The sequence below is a fragment of the Telmatherina bonti genome (genome assembly GCF_933228915.1).
Source record: "Telmatherina bonti genome assembly, chromosome: 2".
Taxonomy (NCBI): Eukaryota; Metazoa; Chordata; class Actinopteri; order Atheriniformes; family Telmatherinidae; genus Telmatherina; species Telmatherina bonti.
In genome coordinates this window covers 40,985,591-40,999,345 of record NC_136620.1, presented here as the reverse complement: position 1 = coordinate 40,999,345, position 13,755 = coordinate 40,985,591, and the positions used below count along the sequence as shown (strand labels likewise).

At 54.0% G+C, this 13,755-nt stretch overlaps 1 protein-coding gene across 2 annotated transcripts in view; it reads right to left on the bottom strand.

Moving 5' to 3' along the window:
• Window positions 1–13,755, bottom strand: part of elmo3 (engulfment and cell motility 3) — a 53,741-nt gene that overhangs the window by 2,300 nt on the left and 37,686 nt on the right. For both annotated transcript variants that reach the window (XM_079249233.1, XM_079249234.1), the window contains exons 12-18: window positions 12,011–12,133; window positions 11,822–11,926; window positions 11,105–11,213; window positions 8,358–8,494; window positions 2,511–2,674; window positions 2,144–2,256; window positions 1,964–2,068 (exon numbers count right to left, since the gene is read on the bottom strand). In XM_079249233.1, the coding sequence (XP_079105359.1) occupies window positions 1,964–2,068; window positions 2,144–2,256; window positions 2,511–2,674; window positions 8,358–8,494; window positions 11,105–11,213; window positions 11,822–11,926; window positions 12,011–12,133 (856 nt within the window). The remainder of the gene's footprint in view (window positions 1–1,963; window positions 2,069–2,143; window positions 2,257–2,510; window positions 2,675–8,357; window positions 8,495–11,104; window positions 11,214–11,821; window positions 11,927–12,010; window positions 12,134–13,755) is intronic.

Here is a 13,755-nt window from a genome sequence, read left to right as displayed (position 1 = left end):
CAGATCTTCCTTTTCACGTTTCCAACAAGTCCTGAAAATTTCATGAAAATCCATCCAGAACTTTTTAAGTTATCTTGAACACAAACAGATAAAATGGTAAAAACATAACCTCCTTGTTGGAGGTAATTATGCTACCATGTAAAACTCTCTTATGAAACATCATATTTTTCCATTACCACCTCATAGGAGTAAAATTTATCATTTAGTAGATTATTCACTGTGTTAACATTAGTTATAAACCAGTTATGTAGAAAAGTGTTTTGTTTGTGTGTAATAATCATGTTATTCCACAGAAAACAGTTATGTGTGGAAACTACGTTGACTCTGCAGCAAGACTCGAAAGCGGAGACCCATCCAATATGGCGGTGACCCATCCAATATGGCGGCGACGCTGGTTCACTATCCGGCACACAATGAGGCGTCTCTGGCCTTAAGCTCCGTTTCTGCTCCCTTATGCATGGAAAGGAGGACCTTTACTGGGATTCATGTAAATGAGACGACCAACTTTTCTTTGTGTGGTCATGATATGATTCATTTTATGGTTTTATTCTTATTTAAAGTAATACAGCAACATTTACATCCCACCACAGATTCTCAGTTGGATTCAGATCTGTAAGTGGAAGTTAAACATCAAATTTTCCCCGTTGTGTTTACCATTCCCTCCACTGTGACCATTGATCCCAGTCCCTGCTGATGGAAACCACTCCCACATCATGCTGCTGCCACCACCCTGCTTCACTGTGAGGCTGATCAGAGATGTTTGTGTTTTCTTGCATTTTAGCCTCGATTGACCAGAAGACTGTCAGATGACAGAATGTTTCCGTACGATTATGTCAAAGAAATGATTCTCACGTTTGTTTGTAAAATCATTGTAGTGTAAAAGGTTTCCAGCAGGGGGCAGAAGAAAGTCTTCCATGATTTAAAACCATAGACCGTATATGAAAGATGGAATAAACATGTTTACAGCAGAAATAAACATGTTTACAGCCTGGTACAAAAATCCATTTCAGGTTTATAGGTCAGGTTTACCTTCATGACAACTGTGGGGGGGAGTGAATTTTTTTCTAACTCGACCGTTTAAAACAAATTTAATCTCGAAGTTCGGCATATTTAGGGGCGTGTCCTTTTGATTGACAGGTACCTGATCTCCCGCTTCAAGTCAGAAGAACGTAGAACAACCGCGGTTTTTAGCCGGTTAATAACGTGACTTAGCTTTAGCCCGCTTACCTCCGTTAGCTGGTTAGCTCCTGTTATCTCCAGGTTAGCTCGGTTAGCTCTTAGCTACAGAAAGCTTGGAGTTCGCTCGATGTCAATCATCCACCATGACACTCCCAGCCCCCCCCTCTCAGCTCCACCTCTTTGCCCATATTTGTATTTTCCGGGCGAGACGACGCGCATGACCCTGCCAAGATGGTGATGGTAGGAACCGCCCACCGAGCTTCAATTCAGCTCTTCAGAAACCTACGGGTGACGTCACGGAGGCTCCACCCATGTCTTTATATTCAGTTTATGTTTAAAACGCTGTTGAACATAAAATCTTTACCATAAAGTGTGTCAGAAACTGTACAGATTAAATATGATGCATTTAGTATTAAAGGTTGATCAATGGAATTACCTTTTTCTGTTTGTTTTAATGCATGAATAAAGTTGAAGCTGATTTTCTGCTTTGAGCTGCTTTGTTACAGCTGTAAAACGAATGAAAACACTTTATCCGCCTTATTTACGACTCATTTCATACAGAAAATGTTTTTGTCCCGTTCTGCCGTTTTCTTCCAATATGATCTTTATGGAAAGTGACAATATCGACAGCTCTTTACAATAAAAATTGTGGCGTTTAATACGCGATTAATCGTGACATGAAGTAATGGTTACGTCTCAGAGGACCTGAGAGAAAGTAAGGTCTGGTAGGTATAAACATGTTTGGGAAAAGACGTGCCAGCTGCTACACTGGTGGTTAACTGACTTTTCTCTTGAAGCGTTTCTATCGGCGGGCAGTCCACTTCCTCCTCCACGTCGCCATAGTGAAGCATTTTGTGGTTTGGAGACAAACGACAGAACCAGAGTTTATCTGAGGAAAAAAGAGGGAAACGTCATGATAAGGGTTACATCAGACATGAGTCTGAGCTGATCTGCTTCCTCTCACCCTGCCTGCGACGGCTGCTGATCTTCCTGAACATGGTTCCCTGGCAGAGTCTGTTGAGTCTCTGCTGGCGGATCAGCTCCAGCAGTTCTGGCTTCAGTCGGTCTTTCAGTTCGCTGGAACGAGACCAAGAACATGCGTCCAGAGTCCAGAGTCGTAAAGTCACATTGCACAGAGACAAAAATCTGATCTGAGCCACAAACATTGGAAAGAAGACCATCATGGACCATCATGGACCCACAGGGACCCACAGGGACCAACATGGACCAAGATGGACCAAGATGGACCAACACTGACCCACAGGGACCCACAGGGACCAACAGGGACCAACACGGACCAACATGGACCAAATGGAGCAGCACGGACTCACAGTACAGGCGGCGCGAGCGTCTCTTCCTGGTGCAGACGCTCCGTCTGCCGCAGCTTCAGGATCTCGCTGTAGTTGAGAGCGTTGACTTTGTTCTTGAAGAGCTCCAGGGAGGTGGGCTTACTGGACAGCGTCCTGGTGATCTGCTCCCGCACCACCTGCATCACCTGAAGATGGAGACAGGGACAGATGGAGATGTTGTCAGGAGTCGCAGCTGCGGACGAGCCTCGTCTTTCCGTCTTATTCCACCTTCCAGTGGAAGTCTGTCATCTCTCTTCATTGTAGTCTAGTCGCTGCTGTGGTTGTGTTTTAGTTTCCAGACACATCAGTGTTTTATCAGCAGCATTTCTGGCTGTGTGTAGCGTGTTTTTAGCGTGTTCTGCATAGATAAATTTAGATGACTTTGCTCCAGACAGATGGCGTAATAAACGCAGAGATGATAACGCCATTGGACCCTGCAGGAGATAAACACAACCATCTGCATGGAAAGAAAATATTAAAGTTAAACCGGGTCCCTCCGTGGTGCAGGAGGGACCCGGGTCGGGACCGGGTCCGCGGTGCTGGAGGGACCCGGGTCCACGGTGCTGGAGGGACCCGGGTCCACGGTGCTGGAGGAATCGGGTCCGCGGTGCTGGAGGGACCCGGGTCCGCGGTGCAGGAGGGACCCGGGTCCACGGTGCAGGAGGGACCGGGTCCACGGTGCGGGACCGGGTCCACGGTGCTGGAGGAATCGGGTCCACGGTGCTGGAGGAATCGGGTCCGCGGTGTAGGAGGGACCCGGGTCCGCGGTACAGGAGGGACCCGGGTCCGCGGTGCTGGAGGGACCCGGGTCCGCGGTACAGGAGGGACCCGGGTCCACGGTGCTGGAGGAATCGGGTCCACGGTGCTGGAGGAATCGGGTCCGCGGTGCAGGAGGGACCCGGGTCCGCGGTGCTGGAGGGACCCGGTCCGCGGTGCGGGACCGGGTCCACGGTGCGTGGCCTCTGTGGAGGGTGAAGTGGGTCAGATCGATCGCTCGCTGCAGCTGATCAATCAGCACTTCCTTTCCTCTACTTTTCATCGCATGCTTCCCAGTCTGGGTTCTGAATCAACGGCTGGATGGAGAAGCAGGTGCGTTGCAGCAGGGAAACATTGAAAACTTGCAGGAAACTGGTCTAAGAGGTCTGGAGTTGGTCCCTGATCTGCCAGCTCACTACAGACACTGGAGGGTTCCCAGTACATTAACTGGTGCTTAACTGGTCACCACAGACTCCGCCTCGCCACCATGTCCCTCCTCCGTCCTGCTACGCCTCCAGGAGTTCCCTCCGCTCCGTCTAAGCCCACGCTGCGTTGCAGGTCTCCTCAGAACGTGGAATCCCGAGGAGCTCCGAGGCTGAAATGGCGAAGTGATGTCGGAATTCCCAAAAGGAGATTCCAGATTTAAAGGTGGTTGCAGGACCTGCAGTCCGTTGTCAGCGAGCAGCGACTTATCGATTATCGTGCTTCATCAGTCATAATCAGCTCCATTACCTGTTGTCATGGTGACATTTCCACAGCATTTTTTCCAAGTTGGTGCAACCGGAGCAGGAACGGAGCAGGAAAGACCTGCTAATGATGATGACATGTCCTTTATCGAAGGCTGATTGCGCCAAAAACGTGCGTCAAAACACGTTCTCGACACCTTAACGTGTTCTGAAAGGCGTTCTCGACGTGTTCTGAGCACCTTCAGAACATCTTAACGTCCATTGGTTGAGGACTATGGGTTATGCCATTCCATTAAAAATCGTGGGGGCTGCATAACTTTTCCTTTCGTTTTAAAAGGACAACACAAACCTGCTTAAAGACATGGATTCTGTCAAGACCTTGCTAGCTGTTCCCAACTTCTAAGGCAGTTTTCATGTCTACTCGCCTGACAAATTTCTGCAGTCTTATCATAATTCTCTCCTGAAAGATATTAGAGGCAATTACCAGAGCAAACAAAAGAAATGTGGCTTAAAATAAATCCTCCTTTCACCCCAAATGATTTGAAATGGAATTTCTGATTTGTAATGTTTATGTGTGTATTTCGCATTTCTCTATGTTGATGCGATAAGGCATTTCTGATTTTTTGGCCGACTTCTCCCTCATCTTATTTGTTTCAGGGGTCTCCTTCAACCTAATAGCTTACTAATAAAACCCACTGGTGACAACCAACAACAGAGTGAGGCAGCCTGCAGCCCCCACGACTTTTAATGAAATGGCTTAACCCATAGTCCTCAACCAATGGATGTTGGGACGTTCTGAAGATTGCCTTTCAGAACGCGTTAAGGTACGCGCATTTTGAAGACGCAAGTTTTTAGCGCAACCGGCCTTCCAAAAAGGACAACCTGAAGGCACCGTAAAGGGTCCAGCTCTGCTCATCTGAGCTGGAACTGGATCGAGTCGTAACTGGATCGAGTCGTAACTGGATCGAGTCGTAACTGGATCGAGTCGTAACTGGATCGAGTCGTAACTGGATCGAGCCGGAACTGGATCGAGTCGGAACTGGATCGAGTCGTAACTGGATCGAGTCGTAACTGGATCGAGCCGTAACTGGATCGAGCCGGAACTGGATCGAGTCGTAACTGGATCGAGTCGTAACTGGATCGAGTCGTAACTGGATCGAGTCGTAACTGGATCGAGCCGGAACTGGATCGAGCCGGAACTGGATCGAGCCGGAACTGGATCGAGTCGGAACTGGATCGAGCCGGAACTGGATCGAGTCGGAACTGGATCGAGCCGGAACTGGATCGAGTCGGAACTGGATCGAGCCGGACGTGAAGCCGCTCAGCTTCGTCCCTCCAGCCGACTGAGGAGAAAACACTTTGTTTTTACTGCAGACCGTTTTGTCCTGAACGCGACTCAGTGGGACGAATAAAGGTTGAATCAAAACACAGTTTACTGGATGAGCTGTCGCCGTGACGAGTTGGGGGGGGGGGAGGGACAGGAAAATCGATAGAAAAGTCGATAGGAGAGCGCTCTGACTCAATTTGTTCAACTCGTGTTCCACTGACCCGGATCGTTGATCAATTCCTCGCTCAGGTCCACTGATCGGGCTCTGAAACGCTCGTCAGCGTCGTGGAAATCCGGTTCTGGTCGGACGTCGTCGACAGAAGAGAAACGGTTTACAACCAGTGGCACCACCAGTGTCAGTAAAACCAGTAAGGTCCAGTCTGTAACTGGGTGATGTCAACGTGCCGGGACACCAGAGAGGCGATCCGTTTCATATTGTGGTTTCCTGAATCAGAGCTGAATTAAGTCCGACTCCGGACGGCTCCCTCAACCCGATAGATCAGCTGAACGGTTCCATTCTTACTGGTTCCCATTAAAAAGTTTCACCTTTTCCCAGATAATTCCCAGTAAAGGAAGGAAAACGGCGTTTTAAACGGAAAATGTGACGTTAGAAAGAAGCAGAAGGAATCCGGCTCACCTCCATGTTTCCACCTTCAGAGCAAACATCGGTGGCGTGCGGGTCGCCTACATGGCGGGAGAGCTGCGGGTGTGTGGCTGTTTGGTAAACACACACACACACACACACACACACACACACACCCAGCCCACTTCGCTGGAGCGGCCAATCAGAGCGATGAGCGGCAGCTGTCTCTGCTGGGGGGGGGGTCCATGTGACTGGATGGAGGGAATGTGTGTGATGTGTGTTTAGGGGGGGTCACCGATGAGCACATTTCCATTCTACACCTAACAAAGTGTGTGTGTGTGTGTGTGTGTGTGTGTGTGTGTGTCCCGCTTGTTATTGTGGGATTCCTGCTGATGGCCGCTGCTTTCCTTCTCCCTCTGTTTCTGCCGCTCGCCACGCTTCTCTTTGTCCACCTAAAGCCCTTTTGTCTTCGCCCCGCGGCATGCTGGGTAGCTAACGCTCGGGATGGCGGCCTGCTGCCGAAAGGTCAGGAGGTCGCCGGGCGTTACCGACAGTTTGCAACCGAAGCTCCAACACGTCTCCTTCCAGAATCTCCAGATGTTCCCACCGCGACTCCACGAACAACCACCGGAGGCTGCTCTGGAACGTCAACAAAGATCGGTCCTGGTGGTTCTCCTGGAATCCTGGAGACTTGGAATCATGGAGACCTGGAATCATGGGGACCTGGGATCATGGGGACCTGGAATCATGGGGACCTGGAATCATGGGGACCTGGGATCATGGGGACCTGGAATCATGGGGACCTGGAATCATGGGGACCTGGGATCATGGAGACCTGGGATCATGGGGACCTGGGATCATGGGGACCTGGGATCATGGACACCTGGGATCATGGCGACCTGGGATCATGGGGACCTGGAATCATGGGGACCTGGAATCATGGGGACCTGGAATCATGGGGACCTGGAATCATGGGGACCTGGGATCATGGAGACCTGGGATCATGGGGACCTGGGATCATGGACACCTGGGATCATGGACACCTGGGATCATGGCGACCTGGGATCATGGGGACCTGGAATCATGGGGACCTGGAATCATGGGGACCTGGGATCATGGGGGACCTGGGATCATGGGGACCTGGAATCATGGACACCTGGGATCATGGAGACCTGGAATCATGGAGACCTGGAATCATGGAGACCTGGAATCATGGGGACCTGGGATCATGGAGACCTGGGATCATGGAGACCTGGAATCATGGGGACCTGGGATCATGGAGACCTGGGATCATGGAGACCTGGGATCATGGGGACCTGGAATCATGGGGACCTGGAATCATGGAGACCTGGAATCATGGAGACCTGGAATCATGGGGACCTGGGATCATGGACACCTGGGATCATGGAGACCTGGAATCATGGGGACCTGGAATCATGGGGACCTGGGATCATGGGGACCTGGGATCACGGAGACCTGGGATCATGGGGACCTGGGATCATGGAGACCTGGGATCATGGAGACATGGGATCATGGAGACCTGGGATCATGGAGACCTGGAATCATGGCGACCTGGAATCATGGGGACCTGGGATCATGGCGACCTGGGATCATGGGGACCTGGGATCATGGGGACCTGGGATCATGGCGACCTGGGATCATGGGGACCTGGGATCATGGGGACCTGGGATCATGGGGACCTGGGATCATGGGGACCTGGAATCATGGGGACCTGGGATCATGGGGACCTGGGATCATGGGGACATGGAATCATGGACACCTGGGATCATGGAGACCTGGAATCATGGGGACCTGGGATCATGGAGACCTGGGATCATGGAGACCTGGGATCATGGGGACCTGGAATCATGGGGACCTGGAATCATGGAGACCTGGAATCATGGAGACCTGGAATCATGGGGACCTGGGATCATGGGGACCTGGGATCATGGAGACCTGGAATCATGGGGACCTGGAATCATGGAGACCTGGGATCATGGGGACCTGGGATCATGGGGACCTGGAATCATGGGGACCTGGAATCATGGGGACCTGGAATCATGGGGACCTGGAATCATGGGGACCTGGAATCACGGGGACCTGGGATCATGGGGACCTGGGATCATGGAATCCTTGGCTGAATGTGTGTCATGTTGCCGTCTTGATTTTCCGTGTTTCAGACGGAATCATCGCTCACAGCAGACGTAGACGTCATCGTAGACGCCGGCGGTCGCCAACGTTAAACCCAAACACTGAAATCTCGCCATTATTTACAGAAACGAATTCTAATGAAATATTTCCAACGGATTCATCATACTGAACACGGAACCACACAGGTCCCTCTGTGGACCGGGGAATCCAGACAATACTGAAGCCTGATGGCGATACAGAACGGATCGTTCATCTAGAACCAATCATCATCATCATCATCATCATCATCATCCCGTCTGACCTCTGTTCCACATCCGTCTCCCTACCTTGTCGAAGTCCTCCTGCGTGGCCCTCATCTCCTTCCAGGTCTTGTTGAGCAGCTGGATGCAGACGCAGAAGAGCTCCTCCACCAGCCGGTACTGGCTGAAGAAGATGGGGTGGTAGCTGGACCCGGTCTCCGAGGCTGAAGGGAGAGGAGATCCAGCTTTAGGAGGAGGAGGAGGAGAAGGAGGAGGTGACCTGATCTGACCAGACATCTAGGAGAAGGAGGAGGTGACCTGATCTGACCAGACGAGGAGAAGGAGGAGGTGACCTGATCTGACCAGACGAGGAGAAGGAGGAGGTGACCTGATCTGACCAGACGAGGAGAAGGAGGAGGTGACCTGATCTGACCAGACGAGGAGAAGGAGGAGGAGGAGGTGACCTGATCTGACCAGACGAGGAGAAGGAGAAGGAGGAGGTGACCTGATCTGACCAGACGAGGAGAAGGAGGAGGTGACCTGATCTGACCAGACGAGGAGAAGGAGGAGGAGGAGGTGACCTGATCTGACCAGACGAGGAGAAGGAGGAGGTGACCTGATCTGACCAGACGAGGAGAAGGAGGAGGAGGAGGTGACCTGATCTGACCAGACGAGGAGAAGGAGGAGGAGGAGGTGACCTGATCTGACCAGACGAGGAGAAGGAGGAGGAGGAGGTGACCTGATCTGACCAGACGAGGAGAAGGAGAAGGAGGAGGTGACCTGATCTGACCAGACGAGGAGAAGGAGAAGCAGGAGGTGACCTGATCTGACCAGACGAGGAGAAGGAGGAGGAGGAGGTGACCTGATCTGACCAGACGAGGAGAAGGAGGAGGAGGAGGTGACCTGATCTGACCAGACGAGGAGAAGGAGAAGCAGGAGGTGACCTGATCTGACCAGACGAGGAGAAGGAGGAGGAGGAGGTGACCTGATCTGACCAGACGAGGAGAAGGAGGAGGAGGAGGTGACCTGATCTGACCAGACGAGGAGAAGGAGGAGGAGGAGGTGACCTGATCTGACCAGACGAGGAGAAGGAGAAGCAGGAGGTGACCTGATCTGACCAAACGAGGAGAAGGAGAAGCAGGAGGTGACCTGATCTGACCAAACGAGGAGAAGGAGAAGCAGGAGGTGACCTGATCTGACCAAACGAGGAGAAGGAGAAGGAGGAGGTGACCTGATCTGACCAGACGAGGAGAAGGAGAAGGAGGAGGTGACCTGATCTGACCAGACGAGGAGAAGGAGAAGGAGGAGGTGACCTGATCTGACCAAACGAGGAGAAGGAGAAGGAGGAGGTGACCTGATCTGACCAGATGTCTAGGAGAAGGAGAAGGAGGAGGTGACCTGATCTGACCAGACGTCTAGGAGAAGGAGGAGGTGACCTGATCTGACCAGACGAGGAGAAGGAGAAGGAGGAGGTGACCTGATCTGACCAGACGAGGAGAAGGAGAAGGAGGAGGTGACCTGATCTGACCAGACGAGGAGAAGGAGAAGGAGGAGGTGACCTGATCTGACCAGACGTCTAGGAGAAGGAGGAGGTGACCTGATCTGACCAGACGTCTAGAAGAAGGAGGAGGTGACCTGATCTGACCAGACGAGGAGGAGAAGGAGGAGGTGACCTGATCTGACCAGAAGAGGAGGAGAAGGAGGAGGTGACCTGATCTGACCAGACGTCTAGGAGGAGGTGACCTGATCTGACCAGACGAGGAGGAGAAGGAGGAGGTGACCTGATCTAACCAGAAGAGGAGGAGAAGGAGGAGGTGACCTGATCTGACCAGATGAAGAGAAGGAGAAGGAGAAGGAGGAGGTGACCTGATCTGACCAGACGTCTAGGAGAAGGAGGAGGTGACCTGATCTGACCAGACGTCTAGGAGGAGGTGACCTGATCTGACCAGACGTCTAGAAGAAGGAGGAGGTGACCTGATCTGACCAGAAGAGGAGGAGAAGGAGGAGGTGACCTGATCTGACCAGACGTCTAGGAGGAGGTGACCTGATCTGACCAGACGAGGAGGAGAAGGAGGAGGTGACCTGATCTAACCAGAAGAGGAGGAGAAGGAGGAGGTGACCTGATCTGACCAGATGAAGAGAAGGAGGAGGAGAAGGAGGAGGTGACCTGATCTAACCAGAAGAGGAGGTGACCTGATCTGACCAGACGTCTAGGAGGAGGTGACCTGATCTGACCAGACGAGGAGGAGAAGGAGGAGGTGACCTGATCTAACCAGAAGAGGAGGTGACCTGATCTGACCAGACGTCTAGGAGGAGGTGACCTGATCTGACCAGACGAGGAGGAGAAGGAGGAGGTGACCTGATCTAACCAGAAGAGGAGGAGAAGGAGGAGGTGACCTGATCTGACCAGATGTCTAGGAGGAGGTGACCTGATCTGACCAGACGAGAAGGAGGAGGTGACCTGATCTAACCAGAAGAGGAGGAGAAGGAGGAGGTGACCTGATCTGACCAGACGTCTAGGAGGAGGTGACCTGATCTGACCAGACGAGAAGGAGGAGGTGACCTGATCTGACCAGACGAGAAGGAGGAGGTGACCTGATCTAACCAAATGAGGAGAAGGAGGAGGAGAAGGAGGAGGTGACCTGATCTAACCAGAAGAGGAGGAGAAGGAGGAGGTGACCTGATCTGACCAGACGTCTAGGAGGAGGTGACCTGATCTGACCAGACGTCTGGGAGGAGGTGACCTGATCTGACCAGACGTCTAGGAGGAGGTGACCTGATCTGACCAAACGAGGAGGAGAAGGAGGAGGAGAAGGAGGAGGAGGTGGACTCACGCGGCTCCCCGATACGAAGGATCTCACACAGGATGAGCGTGAGCTGGATGCTGCTCCTGGCGAACGGACACTCGTGCTTGTCCTCACGGCTGCTGTTCTCCAGGACGAACTGGGAGACAGAGGAGACTTTGCTGTCAGGGGAACCAGGAGAACCAGAGGAACCCCAGGAACCAGGAGAACCCAGGGGAACCAGGGGAACCAGGAGAACCCAGGGGAACCAGGAGAACCCAGGGGAACCAGGAGAACCCAGGGGAACCCCAGGAACCAGGAGAACCCGAGGAACCAGGGGAACCAGGAGAACCCGAGGAACCAGGGGAACCAGGAGAACCCGAGGAACCAGGGGAAACCAGGGGAACCAGGAGAACCCGAGGAACCAGGAGAACCCGAGGAACCAGGGGAACCAGGAGAACCCGAGGAACCAGGGGAACCCAGGGGAACCAGGAGAACCCAAGGAACCAGGAGAACCAGGGGAACCAGAGAAACTGGGAGAACCAGGGGAACCACAGGAACCAGGAGAACCACAGGAACCAGGGGAACCAGAGAAACCAGGAGAACCAGGGGAACCAGGAGAACCAGGGGAACCAGGAGAACCACAGGAACCAGGGGAACCACAGGAACCAGGGGAACCAGGAGAACCAGGAGAACCACAGGAACCAGGGGAACCAGGAGAACCACAGGAACCAGGGGAACCAGAGGAACCAGGGGAACCAAGCTCACCCTGCTGAAGGCGTCAGTGTGATGCGTGGCGAAGTAGTGCATGGTGTCCAAGGCGAGGAGGCCCGGCGGCGTTCGGGCCAGGTCCTGGCCGGGGTTGCTGTTGTTCTGACGGGAAAGGGTCAAAGTTAAACTCTGTAGGAAGGAAGCAGGTCATGTGATCAGCAGGTCATGTGATCAGCTGATGCTTACGGAGAATCCCAGCTTCTTGTACTCCTTAGCGCAGAGCGAGCGGCGTCGGTCGTGACTCAGGCTGTTCTCCGTGTCCGTCTCGAACGCCGCCTGCCGTAAGTCATGCAGCATGTCCCTCTGCTCCTGGAGCGACAGGACGGCCGCCATGAGCCGCAGCATATGGACAGGTGGAAGGCAGTGTGGCTCGCCCTCACACGCACACCGTTCACACGCACGCCCCTCACATGCACACGGTTCACACGCACGCCCCTCACATGCACACCGTTCACACGCACGCCCCTCACATGCACACCGTTCACACGCACGCCCCTCACATGCACACCGTTCACACGCACGCCCCTCACATGCACACGGTTCACACGCTTGCCCCTCACATGCACACCGTTCACACGCACACCGTTCACACGCACGCCCCTCACATGCACACCGTTCACACGCACGCCCCTCACATGCACACCGTTCACACGCACGCCCCTCACATGCACACCGTTCACACGCTTGCCCCTCACACGCACGCCCCTCACATGCACACCGTTCACACGCACGCCCCTCACATGCACACCGTTCACACGCACGCCCCTCACATGCACACCGTTCACACGCACGCCCCTCACATGCACACCGTTCACACGCACGCCCCTCACATGCACACGGTTCACACGCTTGCCCCTCACATGCACACCGTTCACACGCACACCGTTCACACGCACGCTCCTCACACGCACACCGTTCACACGCACGCCCCTCATACGCACGCTCCTCACACGCACGCCCCTCACACGCACGCTCCTCACACGCACGCCCCTCACACGCACGCCCCTCACACGCACACCGTTCACACGCACACCCCTCACACGCACACGGTTCACACGCATGCCCCTCACATGCACACGGTTCACACGCACGCCCCTCACATGCACACGGTTCACACGCACGCCCCTCACATGCACACCGTTCACACGCACGCCCCTCACATGCACACCGTTCACACGCACGCCCCTCACATGCACACCGTTCACACGCACGCCCCTCACATGCACACGGTTCACACGCACGCCCCTCATGCACACGGTTCACACGCTTGCCCCTCACATGCACACCGTTCACACGCACACCGTTCACACGCACGCCCCTCACATGCACACGGTTCACACGCATGCCCCTCACATGCACACGGTTCACACGCACGCCCCTCACATGCACACGGTTCACACGCACGCCCCTCACATGCACACCGTTCACACGCACGCCCCTCACACGCACACCCCTCACATGCACACGGTTCACACGCTTGCCCCTCACATGCACACCGTTCACACGCACGCTCCTCACACGCACACCGTTCACACGCACGCCCCTCACACGCACACCGTTCACATGCACGCTCCTCACACGCATCCTCACACGCACACCGATTACACGCACGCTCCTCACACGCACGCCCCTCACACGCACGCCCCTCACACGCACACCGTTCACACGCACGCCCCTCACATGCACACGGTTCACACGCATGCCCCTCACATGCACACCGTTCACACGCACGCCCCTCACATGCACACCGTTCACACGCACGCCCCTCACACGCACACCGCTCACATGCACACGGTTCACACGCTTGCCCCTCACATGCACACGGTTCACACGCACGCTCCTCACACGCACACCGTTCACACGCACGCCCCTCACACGCACACCGTTCACACGCACGCTCCTCACACGCACACCGATTACACGCACGCTCC